At 38.9% G+C, this 15926-nt stretch overlaps 1 protein-coding gene across 1 annotated transcript; it reads left to right on the plus strand.

Moving 5' to 3' along the window:
- Positions 1-4871: 4871 nt before the first annotated feature.
- Positions 4872-9772, plus strand: nkx2-1 (NK2 homeobox 1). The gene is made up of 2 exons (XM_086094727.1): positions 4872-5646; positions 8081-9772. The coding sequence occupies exons 1-2, from the start codon at positions 4887-4889 to the stop codon at positions 8836-8838; spliced, it is 1518 nt and encodes a 505-aa protein (XP_085950853.1). The 5' UTR covers positions 4872-4886; the 3' UTR covers positions 8839-9772.
- Positions 9773-15926: the final 6154 nt, after the last annotated feature.

Here is a 15926-nt window from a genome sequence, read left to right on the forward strand (position 1 = left end):
AGTCATGGCGAATGGGCTCAGGCTGGCTCACTTTAAGCTCGAACCTTATGATGATACCCGAGAGCTGGAGAGAACTAGCAATAAGTGATATGAGAGTTTGCATTATGTACAATGAAAATTATTTTTTTTCAGCATCTTGATGCAAGCGACTCTAGTTACAGATCAGAATCAGATGTTATACAGCATTTGCAGTGCCTTTTTCTGCATTGAGGGAAAACCAGAAACTCTTTCCTAAACTGTTTATTATGTTGCCCTTTTAAGTTGTGATGCTAAAATATTACCCGAGAGCTGAAGAGAACCTGAGATAAATAAAATGAGGTGTTACATGCACAGTGAAGTGTTTTTGTTTTTATAATCATGAGGGGTGGGGGGGGGGGGGAAACCTTTATAAACGTTTCAATATACTTCTTTGATATATGGTGGTAACATTTTTACTTGAGAGCCGAAGAGAATTCTGGGAAAAATAAAATGTAATGTTATATTTAAATTAAGTGAAGTGCCTTTTTCATCACAGGGAGGGCAAAAAAAACAATTTATAACCTATTTTCATGACTATCCTTTCAATCTGTGATGCTAAAATGTTGCTCGAGAGCTGAAGGGAACCAGGGGTAAGTAATACAGACTGTTAACATTTACAGTGAAGTGTCCTTTTTTAGTTGTGCCCTGCGATTGGCTGGCAACCAGTACAGGGTGTACCCCGCCTACTGCCCGAAGCCAGCTGGGATAGGCTCCAGCAACCCCCGCGACCCTTGTGAGGACAAGCGGTACAGAAAATGGATGGATGGATGGATGGATGTCCTTTTTTATCATTGGAGACAACAAATAACTCTTTAGAAACCTGTTTTGATTACACACTTCTTTTAATCAGTGATGTTAAAATGTTACTCGAGAGCCGAAGAGAACTTTGGAAAAGTAGATTTTGATGTTATTTTTTAAAGTACAGGGAGTGCTAAAAAGTCATTTACAACCTGTTTTCATGACTCTACCCTTTTTAGCTGTGATGCTTAAATGTTACCCGAGCGCCGAAGAGAACCAGGGGTAAGTAGAGTGCATTATTATAATTAAAGAAAAATGTCTTTTTTTAACTTCAGGAGACTAGAAACTTTGTAAACCGTTTTAGTGATACCGACCTTTTAATCCGTGACACAAAACACTACCCGAGAGCCGAAGAGAAGCACGGATAAGTAGATTAAGTATTTTACATCACCAGGAGCCTGCGAGCCCCTTTGTAACCCATGTAATGAGTGTTTAAGACCATGTGGGTGTTAATGCTGGGTGGCGGTGTGACGATGGTGGCGGGGGGAGCAACGGGTGGTCTCGTGTTTTCCCGCCCCCCAATAATGTTGTTTGCTCGTCCTGTGACCCCGCAGCCCGTCGTCCCTGTCACCTGGTCCTTTGTGGTCCTCGCTGGGGCCACCTTGCATCACATATGGAGGGGGTGGGGGCTGTTTTTGTCCACCCCACCCCTAAATGGACCATTGTCCCCCCCCCCCTTCTTCCCGGGGTGGGGGTCCGCAAGGGAGCGAGACAAAATGTTTAGTGTTTCAATTCTCGTGATGTTTAATCAGTCCCTGCGACAAATTTATGAGCGTCGAGGTCACAATGGCGTTGAGGAGCGCGATGGGGCCTTCGGGGGCGGACAAAGACAAGCTTTGAGGGGTTGCCATTGGTGTCTTCAAGTTGCCCCCAGGAATTGTCTGCGGGGGGCTCATATCGGCTGGATCATCCCATCCTGCTTTTGACTCGCTCCAGGCCCGGAGAGGAGGGTGGGGGGGGGGGGGGGGTGCTCGTTTGAAACTAGTTAACTGGCCAGGCCGCAAGGCCACAGGAGGAGTTTGCATACGTCCCCATATCGAGGGGAGCCGCATTGTACATAAACAAGCTGAAAGTGCTCACAATTTTGAGAGCCAAAGAGAACCAGAGATAATGAGATACAGTTACAGTCACGGGAAAGATGTCAAAAGGGATGTTTTGTCATGTGGAGGGTCGGCTTGCTTTTATGACGTGTCATGAAAATGTTACTCGAGAGTCGAAGAGAACTCGGAAAAATGAGATATCATCACAATTAAAACTGTTGGTGGAGAATTTAAAAAAAAAAAAGTCAAAAGTTCATGTTACTGTATGTAGAGACTTGCTTCCTTCAATCCATGTCACTAAAATGTGACTAGAGAGCCGAAGAGAACCAGGGCTAGTGATACCATTCCACTTAGAGTACTTGAGAGAATTTTTTATTTTTTGTGTGAAAGACTTTATCTGTTATACATGATGAAAACATTACTCGAGAGTCGAGGAGAAACAAGGATAGAGAAACAATACCATAACAGTTAAAACTGCATGTATAGTTTTTTTTTTTTTTTTTACATATTGATTTGTTATGTAGAGGCTGGGCTTCCTTCAAGCTGTCACTCAAAAATACTACTCAAGAGCCGAAGAGAACCAGGGATAGAGATACATGATGGATTCATTTTATAGAGGCTGGCTTCCATTGAGCTGTGACTCAAAAATGTCAATTGAGAACCAAACACAATCTCCTCCTTCCACATTTGTCCATCACTTAAAAAACATTTCAACTTTGCTCCTTCGGGACATCTTAAGAATTATTCATCACATAAGCGCTTCAGATATTGGATGGACGGATCCAATTTTCCCAGTGAAGTGGAACGTTTAGTCCCAGGTGGGCGCATGTGGCAGTTTGTCCGCCAGGTAGCGCTCTAACACCTCCTTTCAGCAGCGCAAACCGTCAAATGCCTGCAGGGGCGTCTTGCTCCACTAGAGGGCGCAAGCTTACCACAAGTTGTTTTTTTGCTCACTTTTTGCATCCTAACCCTGGTGTGACGTAGGCCTGTTCGATGTGACGTCACGGGTATGATTGACCTGCTTTATTTATTTATTTTTTAGCCCTTTTAGTTGAGATAATAACACTATTACATACACATTATTATTAATATTAATATTATTGCATATTTGATTTATTGTAAGTATTGTTACAGGTAATTATGACTGTAATTTTTGGTTCTTTACCTTTTCAAATTTTAATTTGAACCTTTTTCATATTTAAAAACAGAAAGCGATATATCCTGCAATATAAAATAGGCAACACTTTTACCATTCAAAATATATATTTTATTTTCAAATACATGTGCATACTATAAAATGAGTAAAACATGTATGTTCTAATTTTAAAAGATAAAAATGTAAAAATCATTAAATGTATTTTGGATGATATAAATATTTCGAAATAAAAATAGATTTTGTATTAAATCAAAAAAAAATCATATTCCATTTAAAGTAAAGAAACACAAACATTTGACATTAAAAATATTGTTACGTCTTCTATTGCATAATAAAAATACAATTTATCTTCTGTATATTCCATTTCATGTCCAAAGAGTGTATTGTTATCTGTTTTCAAATCTAAATTGCAAGCGCGTCAACAAGTCCTGCAATCATACGTGGCGGGTCTGTAAAGTAGACGTGAGATGTGAGAGTGCACGAGTGGGTTCTCCTCTCCTCCTCTCAAGTTTCCAAGATGTCGTGCACGCGCACGCTCAGGCAGGCAGGCAGCCCACGCGCGTTCTCGCTCGCCTCTTGTGATGTTCATCAAGAGTCAACAGGCACCCACGAAAAAGTGCTTGCATGCAAAAGCTTGAAAAAAAAAAAATGAAAAAAAAAAATGAAAAAAAAAAAGTAAAAAAAAAACAGGAAATACATCATGTAAAAATAGACAACAAAACACTATTTTAAAAAAAGTGGCAAATACTAATATATTTTAATAATATGAAATAAAAAAATTATGCATGTTAAATTATAGTTCATACAAAATAAAATAAATAAATAAACACTTTCGCTAATATTTTCTTTCAAGCTTTTATTTCAAACTGAAAAATAATACATTTAAATATGTTAAAAATGCAAAATGCATTTTTAGATGAACAAATACAAAAAAACACATTTAATATTTTTTTTTCAAATATACCACAAAAAAATATAATTGCTGCTTGAAAAGACAAAATACATTTTTGTATTGTCGAAATTGAAAATATTAAACACATTTGTTATTCAAAAATAAAAAGGAAAAATACACTTTTTAAAAAATATATTGAACCATCTAAAACTAGTGAATTAATACATTTTGATAAAATAGAAATATAGAACATACATATTTGTTTTTAAAAACAGATTATACAACAATTTTGCAGATAAAAAATGCAAATGACTTTTTTTGTGATTCAAATTGAATGATATAAAATATTTGAGTGCATTTTATCATACTAAAATAGAAAATATATACAGTATTATTCAAAATTTGAAAATAAAGCGTATTATTTTTAACTCATTAATAAATAAGAATGCGTACCTTTTTATTATTCAAAATTGTTTCAAATAAAATATGAAATTAATAGAAATAATAAATAAATACATAAATGTTTTTAAATGATTTAAAACAACATTTCTGAAATATCAAGGTATTTAAAGTCTGAAAATAACAGCTAGTCAAAAATCGTCAATAACTATATATTGAAATAGGGGAAAACAATATTTCCCAATGTCTTGGCTTCTGGCATGCACCTTGACTGCTTGGAACCAAGTGCCAAACAAACACCGGCTTGCAAGTGCACTAACAATCTATTTAAAAAATAATAATAACGCGTATATGAGAGGAGTGAGTGAGAGTGGCTTCTCTTCTCTCTCAAGTCTTGCGGAAGAATAAGAAGTATTGTCACGCATGCAAACGGAGAGCCCTCTCTCTCTCTCTCTCTCTCTCTCTCTCTCTCTCTCTCTCTCTCTCTCTCTCTCTCTCTCTCTCTCTCTCTCTCTCTCTCTCTCTCTCTCTCTCTTTCTCTCTCTCTCTCTCCCTCTCTCTTTCTCTCTCTCTCTCTCTGGTGATGTTCATCAAAAGGCCCTCAGCAGTCAGTGCAGTTAATCAAGTGCGCGCTGACGTCACAGGAGCCCACAACCACCCCCTCCATCCCCCCCTCCGCCTTAAACGTGTGCTGCGTGGACTCCCCGAACCAGCCACGGCGCGCTCCCACTCCATCCAATTAACAACAACTAGAAGGACTTGCAACAAGAGCAACAACAAGCAGAGGGGTATTAAAAGAAGAAGAAGAAGAAGAGGACGAGGAGACCCCCCAGGACAAATAATGTCGATGAGCCCCAAGCACACGACCCCCTTTTCCGTGTCCGACATCCTGAGTCCGCTGGAGGAGAGCTACAAGAAGGCGGCCGCCGCGGCCATGGAAGCCGGCGGCGGAGGAGCGGCGGTGGCCAACAACTTGGGGGGCTACCGGCAGCTGCAAGGGTCCCAGGTGGCCATGCAGCAGCAGCAGCAACAACAGCAGCACCCTCACCATCACCACCATCACCACCACCACCACATGGGGCCCAACGCCGGTGGTGGGGGCGCGGTCGGCGTCGGCGTCGGCGTCGGCGGCGGCGTTGGAGGCGGCGCCGCCGGAGGGGTGTCGTACCACATGAGCACCGCCGGGGTGGTGCCGCAGCTGTCCCACGCCGTCAGCGCGGTGGGCGGCTACTGCAACGGAAACGTGCCCGGTGACCTGGCGCCCTACCAGGACGGCGTCAGGGCGGCCGCAGCCACCGGATGGTACCCGGCCAACCCAGCCGCTGACCCACGCTTTTCCACTAGTGAGTTCCACGCAGGCATACGGGCGCGTGTGCGCACACGCATGCACGCACGCGCGCGCACACACACACACACGCACGCACTTTTTGTCATTTTTTAAAACGGTTTTTATTTCAACATTTACAGTAAATAAACAGAAAGACAAAAATAATGCACTTTTCTTCATTAAAAATATGATACACGTACCGTATATATTTTCTTGATCAAAATTAGAAAAAAAAATACCGCATTTTTATTTTTCAAAATAACAAAAATAGTGCACACTTTAATTGACATTTTAGCTGTTTTTATTTGAATATTTGGAGAACATTTTGAATCTTGTTCACTATTTTGTTCCTATTCAAAACTAGAAAACATTTTTTTATTTAAGACGATAATTGAAAGAGAATCATACATGTTTACAATGTCAAAGTAGTAAATGTTGCAGATTTTCCAATTGATTATTTTATTATTTAAATTAAATTGCCTAGAAAAGAATGCCTTTTTATTATTTACAGCAACAAAAAATATTTAAAAACAGACACGTCTACAATTTTATAATGTAAAAAAACAGTTTTTTTATTATAAACATTTGAATTACAAATATTGACTGTATATGTAATGCAAGAACATTGAAAGGAAAGGGGAATATTTTATTTAAAAATAGAAAATGCTATAATTTGAATATTGAAACTTAAAAAATAACACATTTTTATTTTAAGTTTTTACTATATTTGTTTTTGTCTTAAAAATGGAAAATTCTTAATTTGTATAATTAACAGTTTAAATATACTAGAAAAAAAATATTTTTTAAAAATATTTATTTACGAGCCTTTATTAAGTGTGAAGTAAAAATATTTAAAAGTAGACAATTCTGTATTTTTACAATATTTCAAATAAGTTAAAATAAGCCTAAAAAAATATTGGCAGAAAACAACAGAAAAAAAGCAGCCATTCATTTTTATTAAAAACAAACAAACGTTGTTTATTCCAAAAGCTTTGTCAAACTTTGACAAAAAAATTGCATCCTTTTTTGTTACTATAAAAATGTTTTCGTTGAGATACTACTTTTTGAATCATATCCATCCTTTTATGAATATTGACAGTCTATAGAAACTCGTCAAGAAAAGTAACATTATTTTTTTTGTTATTTTGAAATAGAACGACCCTTGTGAGGAATAAGCGGTAGAAGAAAATGGATGGATGAATATACTTTACGTGTACTATTCAAAATATAGAAACATCTACATTTTTACCATGTCAAAATATAAAATAGGCACGTTTCAAATTAAACACAGGTTTGTTTGTTTTTATTCAGAGGATAAAATACTTATTAAATCATATCCTTACATTTATAATAAAAGGGCATCCACTATTTTAATAAGAATATTCTCATACTAGAAATGGAGAATAATTACTTTTAATAAAATATATTTATAATTAGCAAATAACATTTTTTAATAAGATATGCATTTAAGAGTACTGTACGTTATTATTATTTGAAGAGTGAATAATCCATTTCTTATAATATGCAGTAGAAATATATAAATATACAAATAATAGGAAATATATACATTTTCGTTATTTCAAAATCATTATTATACAAAAATAGAAAATAATTTATTCCATGAAAATAGAAAATTAAAAAAACTATAATTGTTTAAAAATCGAAAATACATTATATTATTATAATATATGAAATATTTCTGTTGTATTGGAAACTTGTATTTTAAAAAAAAGAACATTTTTATTAGATAAAAATGGAAAACAATACTATCTAAAATGCAAAACATAAGTATATAAAAAATCATTTTAAGAACACAAAAAAATATAGTATACATAAACATATTTATGTCATTTGTTTGTCAACATGACAGCGTGCATCATATTGCTTCCAGATCCCTTTAAGGGAAGAACAAGCTAAAAATAATAAAAAGTTCAGCTCAAGACATCAAAGAATGACACAAATTGTAACAAAATAACAAAAAGAAAAATTAAAGACCAAATTATCATTATTTTTTTTTTACTGCTGTGTGTTTTTCCTGAAATATATTAAACTGAGCACAAACGCAATTTTGGTACTAAAAAATAATATTATTTGGTTGCACGATCAAAATATATTTATGTGACGTAATAAGTGTGCTTCGTATATTTTAATTTTACAAACGCGTGTTTTCAATTTATGACCAAAGAAACGTTGATACTAAAAATTGAAGTTTATGTATGTGTTTTTTTTTTTTTTTACAAGTTTCTTTACTTTCAGCCACGTAAATGTACTTTTGGAATTAAACGTACTGATTTATTTATATATTTTAACTGGCAAAAAAATAAAAAATAAATAGAAAAGAATATTGTCCATAATCCAATTGATGTCGGTGGAACTTAATTTTCGTGTTTCGGGTGATTTTTGGTGTTGAATTGTTTCAAGCCTCTTATTTACGCGCGGTTTCGTTGCAGTTTCCCGCTTCATGCACGGCTCGTCGTCAGGCATGAACATGGGCGCCATGGGCGGCTTGGGCTCCCTGGCGGAGGCCCACGCCAAGGGCATGCACGGCTCCCTGAGCGCGGCGGCGCCCCGGCGCAAGCGGCGCGTGCTCTTCTCGCAGGCGCAAGTGTACGAACTGGAACGCCGCTTCAAGCAGCAGAAGTACCTGTCGGCCCCCGAGCGCGAGCACCTGGCCAGCATGATCCACCTCACCCCCACGCAGGTCAAAATCTGGTTCCAGAACCACCGCTACAAGATGAAGAGGCAAGCCAAGGACAAAGTGTCCCAGCAGCAGATGCACCAGCAGGACGCGGGGTCGGCCTCGGCCTGCCAGCAGCAACAATCGCAGCAGCAGTCCCCCCGCAGGGTGGCGGTTCCGGTTCTGGTCAAGGACGGCAAGCCGTGTCAAGGCAGCGGACCGGCGACGGCGCAGCAGCAGCAGCAGCAGCAGCAGCAGCAGCAGCAGCAGCAGCAGCACAGCCACGTGCACGCGCACGCGCACGCGCACCAGCAGCAAGCCGCCAACCTTATGTTGATGAGCGGCCAGCAGCAGGTGGGCAGCGCCGGACACTCTCCGGAGCTGGTGGCCGCCGGCGGGGCGCCGCTGTCGGCGAGCCCGCCCGCCCTTCACGGCGGCCAAGTGGGCGGCCTGTCGCACCTCAACTCGCCCGCCGCCGAGTACGGAAGCGCGCTGCAGTGCTCGGCGCTCTTGTACGGCAGGACGTGGTGACCAAAAAGGCCTGCCCGATGAGACAAACACAACAAAACAAAAACAAAAACTTATTTTTTTTCCCCGAAGGATTTTATTTTTTCGCACTCCATTTTTTCTACCGCAACCGTGTGGGATTTATTTATGTAAATTATATTTCATTCGACATAGTACTGAAGCGTATTACATTCACTAGACAAAAAAACCCGCCAGCATTTCTGAAAATGTTTGGGCGGGAGTTTGCTTCTTCTTTCTTTTATTTCCCGATTTATGGATTTTTTTTTCTCTTTTCGGATTTTTTGTCTGTTACTCAGGATATATACATACTTTTTATTTTCTACGTCCCCCCTGTTTTATTTATTTTTCTGTATTATGACTTTATTTTGTTTTTCTGAATTTGTTTCTGTTTTTTTGGAATATTTTTTTTATGACGCAAACATAGTCCATAAAACAGAAAATAAATACAAAATATTACTTTTAAAAAAAGAACCCCCCCCCCCCAACAGAAAAATTGTCCCAAAAAATAGAGGAGTTTTTTTCTCTCAAATTGAATGCAATACGCTTCCGTAACATAGATTATTTACATTAACTGTCTTTTTTTCCCCCTCCTCATGTAAAAACTTTCTGCTCTATCGTTGTACAGTTTTGTTTTGCTTTTTTGTTGGGACACTATTGCTGTCGTTTGGTTTGGTATTTGTACGTTTATATGTAACTTATTATAGATATTTGACTTACTACAAAAACAGTCCTATTAATAAATTATGGAAAGGTGAAACCCCCCACCCCATCCCAGCCCTTCTTCCCCATTATTTGTGGAATACGCTAATAAGTGGACCTTGAAATCAATTTAAAAAAAGAAAAGAAAAATAAAACAAACACCGATAGTCCTGACATGAAAATCATAAATGAAATGATAACTTAAAAAATACAATGTTCATTAGAGTTAGAATGAGAAGATGAGTCGATAATTTGATTAGGTTTGAAAAAGTCTTACACTAATTATTAAAATTAGATTATTACTACTCTTTAATGGTTAATAAACGTGTAATAAACGTTTCATAATATAGTAAAACTGTATCTTCGATTTATAAGTAGTAAAAATTATATATATTTTTAGAATTTGTACAAATTATTCATATCCATTATTTGATATTAAATTACAATACCCCCCCCCCCCCCCCATTTGACACGTTATGGTGACAACTTGAGCTCGAAAAAACACGTTACTCTATAATACCGTTTTTAATTATTTGTGTTTAAAACCAAAAATCAAAGTGCTTTGAAAGAAAAATGTTGCCTTTTTTTTTTTTTGAAAGTCCTTTCATTGTCCACGTGTTGACGGCAAACTGACGTGGACCGCTTCATCACGCAAAGAGCAAATAGCGAGTCCATTCTTCGGCTTTTGTGTTGGGGCTGGTCCGTTTGCACAGTCAACTCGACTGTTTTGTTGTCTTTGTCTTTAAATGTTACTTTTTGCTTGTGTGAGTCAGAACACAGCAAACAGCAGCTTATCGTGGCCAAACTCCATCTTATCAGCAATCAATCAATGCAGGGACAGATCATTAAAAGGGCCAATAGCAAATATTGGATTTGATCTGATTAACACTTCAAATCAGTCCCTATACTAAACATATGTTTTTTATTATTATTATTATTATTATTATTTTATTTTCGCAATCTTCATTTCAAGTAAAGTATCAAAAGCAGTGCTAATCATTAAGGGGAAGGTGATTGGGTGGGGTGGGCAGAAGGGGGGAGGGGGGGGGTGTGGTAGTCTGTCATTCTCCCGCCACCTAACAATGTGGTTGCTAGGCAACGCGGCTCGCGGCTCGCGGCAGGTCGTCTAATTTCAGGGTGGAAATAGCTTTTCAATTCCGTGTTGACACATACAATCGTTCCAAAATGATCCGCGGAGCAGGCGGCCAATGTCAAACGTGGACGCCTGATCTCATTTATACATCAGTCGACACTGAGACTCTTTTACTGCCCTTTAACCGAAACCAGAATTTACAGGCTCATTTTGACGGTAATAGCACAATGTTTGGAATCTTGCCTTATTTTGGTTCATTTGTTTCCTTTCATCACGTAATGCACCACATTCATTACCCTGGACAATACAAACTTGGCATTACAATTGTATTTTTCATCTACATATATGTACATATGTAGTCTATATATTTACCCCCCCCCCCAAAAAAAAAACACACACACATATCTAAACAAAACAGCAAAAACTAAAATAAACAAATAAAACAACAAAAAAACTAAACACAACAAATCAAAAACGGCAAAAAGAATGAAACAAAACAACATTATAAACACAATTTGTGTGGGACTCCTAAAACACCAACGTTTTTATGCAACCTTAAAAAATTTTGTTTTTCTAATTTCCTTACCAAATTGGCGCAAATCTAAATTATTTTGACAGCTGCTGCTTTAAATCGATGGTGCTGGATTTGAGCATTACCAACTTCTAGAATATAACATTTTATACTCATTTGGGGCAAAAATTGTACAAAAACCTATAAACGTTTTGTGATGGATGGGCAAGTACTGATACAAAGTATTGAGGATGTCAATACTAACCACCGATACTTAAGGCATAAATAGCTGGCATTGAGTAAGTCCTCCTCGGTAGTAGGTGGCGCTATACTGCAGCAGTTTGAAACATCTGCGAATCATCATTTGTGTCTTTCTTTACAATGTTTTTGTCATTGTGTTAAATTCTAAATTTAAAAAAAATTCTATGGCAAAAGTACTAGAAATATCCGTACTCTGTATCGGTTAAGTACTCAAAGACTGAATCCCCTTATCAGTCCGTAAAAAAAAAGTGGTAGTAAACATCTTGAGGTAATAATGCTGCATTTTGTTTATTCATAGCATTGATAATTTGTTCCAAAATATTTCAGCTTTTCGACCAATTTTAATGCAAAATTGCAGTTATTGTTAGGTTGGTGAATTTAATTATTCCAAGGAGATGAAACGTCTGCAGCAATTCGAAGAGCAGAGAAAGCGGGAGACAATTCGCAAGGTTTTTTCTTTCTCCTTGGGTCAACATTCAAATGTGCGGCGCCACTCGGCGCTGGCCACCTTTTGTTGAACGCCGGCAAATATGTAAATTTGCCAATTGAAGGAGGATCAAGGTTCGGCTGCAGAAAAGTCTCGGGTTGGCAAAAGCAACAACCTCCAAGGACGTTTTGCTTTTGCGTCTTTAACGTTGTTAAAGTGAATCTTTCTTGACCAGAGTTATTTTAGATAACCAAAACGGACAAAATCACTATAAACAAAAAATCGAATTTTGGGGGGGGAAAGGCGCACTTTCAGATCAGCACGTATGAGCGCTAAAGCTAGCTTAAACTGACAGGCGGGAACAAAAAAATGATTTTTGTTGTCGCGCCATTGTGTGTGTTGCACCTGTTGCACATCTGTCCTTGAAAGCTTGCGTTCAGTTTAGCGCCGTTTGTGGCGCGTCTTAAAGGGTGTTTACGTTTCACAAACAGTCGCTTATACAGTATAAGTCATTCTTTCATTTCAATATTTAACAAGCCGTCCCATTGGAAATAATGTATTAGCCTCCCAGGATATGCTAGCTGCTATTTACATAATGTTAGCATCTGCTCAGTAAATCGAGTACATATAATTGATATGTAATTAGGTGAATTGCTCGTATTGGAACAAGGGCTGTTTTCCGTAGTGGGGAATCGTAATCGGTCATGTGCGACATGCTATTTATGTTACGTAACTCCAAATAGTTGAACATTTGGGAATCATCTTTTGGGGTAAAATCGAGGTTTAAACTAACAGTGTAGACATATGAGGTGGGGGGGGGGGGGGCGTTTATTTCTAGCTAATGCTTCAGGGCTCGGTCCCGAAACACAACAATAGCGAGTGTTGACTGTATTCTGTTCCATTATTGGTTTCATTGTCAAACAGAGCCGTACAGATTGCCGCCCTCTCATCCAAAGGCACAAGTGCGCCCTCCAAATTCCACGAGGGCTCGCCGCGCATTTGCATCCCATCAGCGTACAACCTCATTCAGCTCAATGCCGCCTGCTTTTCATCTGCATGGATTACCTTCAACCAGCGCGCGGAGCTTTTATTTGGAGAAACACAGGCTGGGCCGAATAGAAGGTGGTGGACACCAATTTTCTGGGAGGACAGATGCAACGAAGGGGGGGAAGCAAGCGGGGAAGGTATGAAAGGACGGAAGAAAGGAAATAAGGATGGGATGAAGGATGTATATGAAAAGAATGTTGGAAGAGGGAGGAGGAAGGAAGAAAATGGAACTGGAGGACCAAGGATGTATGAAAGGAGCACGGGGGGAGGAAACAATTTATTAAAAATGGATTGAAGGAAAGAAGGAGTGAAAGAAGGAAGGAAGGGAGGGAGGGAAGGAAGGAAGGCACGAAGGTAGGAAAAAATGAATTTAGGATGAATTGAAGGAAAGAAAGAAGCAAGGAAAGAAGGAATGAAGAAAAGAAGGAAGAATGGAAGGAAGGAAGGAAGAAAGGAAGGACTGAAGTAAATAAAGAAGGATGGCTAGAAGAAAGGAACATAGGAAGGAAGAAAGTAAGGCAGCAAGGAAGGAAAGAAGGAAGAAAGGAAGGAAGTAAGGCAGCAAGGAAGGAAAGAAGGAAGAAAGGAAGGAATGAATGAAGGAAATAAAGAAAGATGGCTAGAAGGAAGGAAGGAATGAAGGAAATAAAGAAGGATGCTAGATGAAAGAAGGAAGGAAAGTAGGAAGGAAGGAAGGAAATAAAGAAGGATGGCTAGAAGGAATGAAGGAAGGAAGGAAATAAAGAAGGATGAAGGGAAAGAAGGAAAGAAGGAAAGAAGTAATTAAGGTAATAAAGAAAGATGGCTAGAAGGAAGGAAGGAAGGAAGGACGTGCCAGTGAACAAGGAATCGAGCGAGCCGGCGAACGTGCCCGCACCCCCAACCCCGCCACCCTCCGGCTCTGTGTACAGTAGCCGCCGGGGGTCCATTGGGGGCCAACGAGCCATCACTAACCGGGTTAAGGCCACACTTTCTCTGTCAGCGTCCCGTGGAGATAACTGGAGCTTGAATGAGCATGTGAAAGGCCTCGCAGGGGCGTCCGTTCGGGCCCGGCCCGTGAAGGCGTCCTCGTGATCAGCCGCACACTCGCCGCTGATAATCAAGAGCGAATGGCCTCATTTATCCATGACTGGAAAACAAAAGATAGAAAACGTGGAAGATTTGGAAAATGTGACAATATCTGACGTTTTAAGAACCAAGAAAACGGCAGGGCAAAAGATCTCGGACCCTGCACATCCTGGTCACCACCTCTTCTAGCTCCTACCCTCAGGAAGCCGCTATCGAACCATGCACACTAAAACCGGCAGACATTCCGATAGCTTCTTCCCGATCGCTCCTTTCTTGTGTTTTTACATAATTGGCCAATAAAGATGATTCTAATTCTAATTCTAATTCTAATTCTAATTCTAATTCTTAGTTGCTGGTGGGGGACCAAATCATTAGGTACCCCTTGCATTAGGTTCGCCTGCGCAATCCCGAGAGACCAAATGCAAAATGTCCATTGAATTGTTTGCCTTTTCCAAACGTGCAATGCTCATTTTTGACTGATGCTGTCACATATTAGTCACTAGATTTGAACTTGAGTGACAATAAAAGTTTTCAGTTTGCTATTTTCGTTACTTTGCCAGTTTGACAAATGTATTTTATTATGAAATAGCTACTAAATAAAATCTGCATTTACTTTGCTAATATTTGCCTATATTAATACTGACTTTTTTTCTTTTTTAGCATTTTAAACTTTTCATTGTACATTTTAAAAATGTACTTTATATTTTGAAATCATAAATATTACAATAAATTAAATCCTTCATTTCTCAAAAAAAATTGTGAGAAGTGCTACTTCATATTATATTATTAGGTAATCTATTTTTAATTTTTATATCATAATTTGAAAATATTTGTAACATGAATTTTAAAAGAAATGTCTTCTGAAACCGAAACAGCTACTAAAAATATGAAACTCAATTAATTTAAACAAAAACTGTCCCCAAAAAATGAGAAACACTGACTTAAGTTAACATTATCCACTGACTTGATATTATAACAATATTCCCATATTATTAATATTGACTTCATATTTCATATTTATTAGTGTAGCTCATACTACCGAAGACAAATTCCTACACTTGGCCAATAAAAATGATTTTGATTCTGATTTATTTGTTGAGCAGTTTTCGATTTTTTAATTATGTTTGTAAAACACAAAAAGTGTATAAAATAAAATAAAACATATAGTTTGGTTTCCACAGAAAAGTATGAAATGATTATCCTCAGTTGTGCTTTCTGGGCCGGAAAGTGGCACATGGGCCGCAGGTTGCCCACCACTAAGTGAATGATAGGCTGCAGCACAAAAAAAAGCCTTGAATGTTGCGACACAATACGCAATCAAGATCCCCCCAAATGTGACAGCTTAATCGGGTCTGACTTGGCCGCCGTCATGATCCCAGCTGAGAAAAGGCACAAACGTCCATTTAACCCCCAGCCAGGACCACCCCCCAAGGTTCGAGTTAAATAGAGTCCCGCACATTAGGACCTGTTGAGACTTAACATATTTTCTTCTACAGCCTGCAAGGGGATTAGGCGGGAGGGTGGTGGTGGTGGTGATATTTGCACCCCCCCTCCCCCTCCCTCTTTCTTAATGAAATATGTCATTAGGAGGAATTCATGTGACACAAAAGGGGCGACAGTCAAAAAAAAAGAAAAGGTTGACTAATTATATAGTTTGCCCTGGTAGAGGCTGCAGGCAGGTGGCTGGTCCATCATGCAAATGGCTTCGCCGTCGCAATTAGCCTCTGGCAGCCGCCTCAATTAACAATTAGCTAACATGCAATTCTGCCGCGCGACGCCCCCGCCGGCTCCTTTTAGCCTCAATTGTCACCGTGTATTTTTCAATTGCTCAGTAAGATACGCGCTTTTCTTAATGTGGTCAATTTACAGGCTCAGTGAGCGGAAGTCGACCACAGGGGCGGGGGAGCTTGCTCACGCTTCCCTTTAGGAAAAGAAACAAGAAGGTTTTTTTTAAGGAGGAAGTTAAATTGACTTGAAAGGCCAGG

This window comes from Leptonotus elevatus, chromosome 14, assembly GCF_054856555.1.
Source record: "Leptonotus elevatus isolate MCC_2025b chromosome 14, RoL_Lele_1.0, whole genome shotgun sequence".
Taxonomy (NCBI): Eukaryota; Metazoa; Chordata; class Actinopteri; order Syngnathiformes; family Syngnathidae; genus Leptonotus; species Leptonotus elevatus.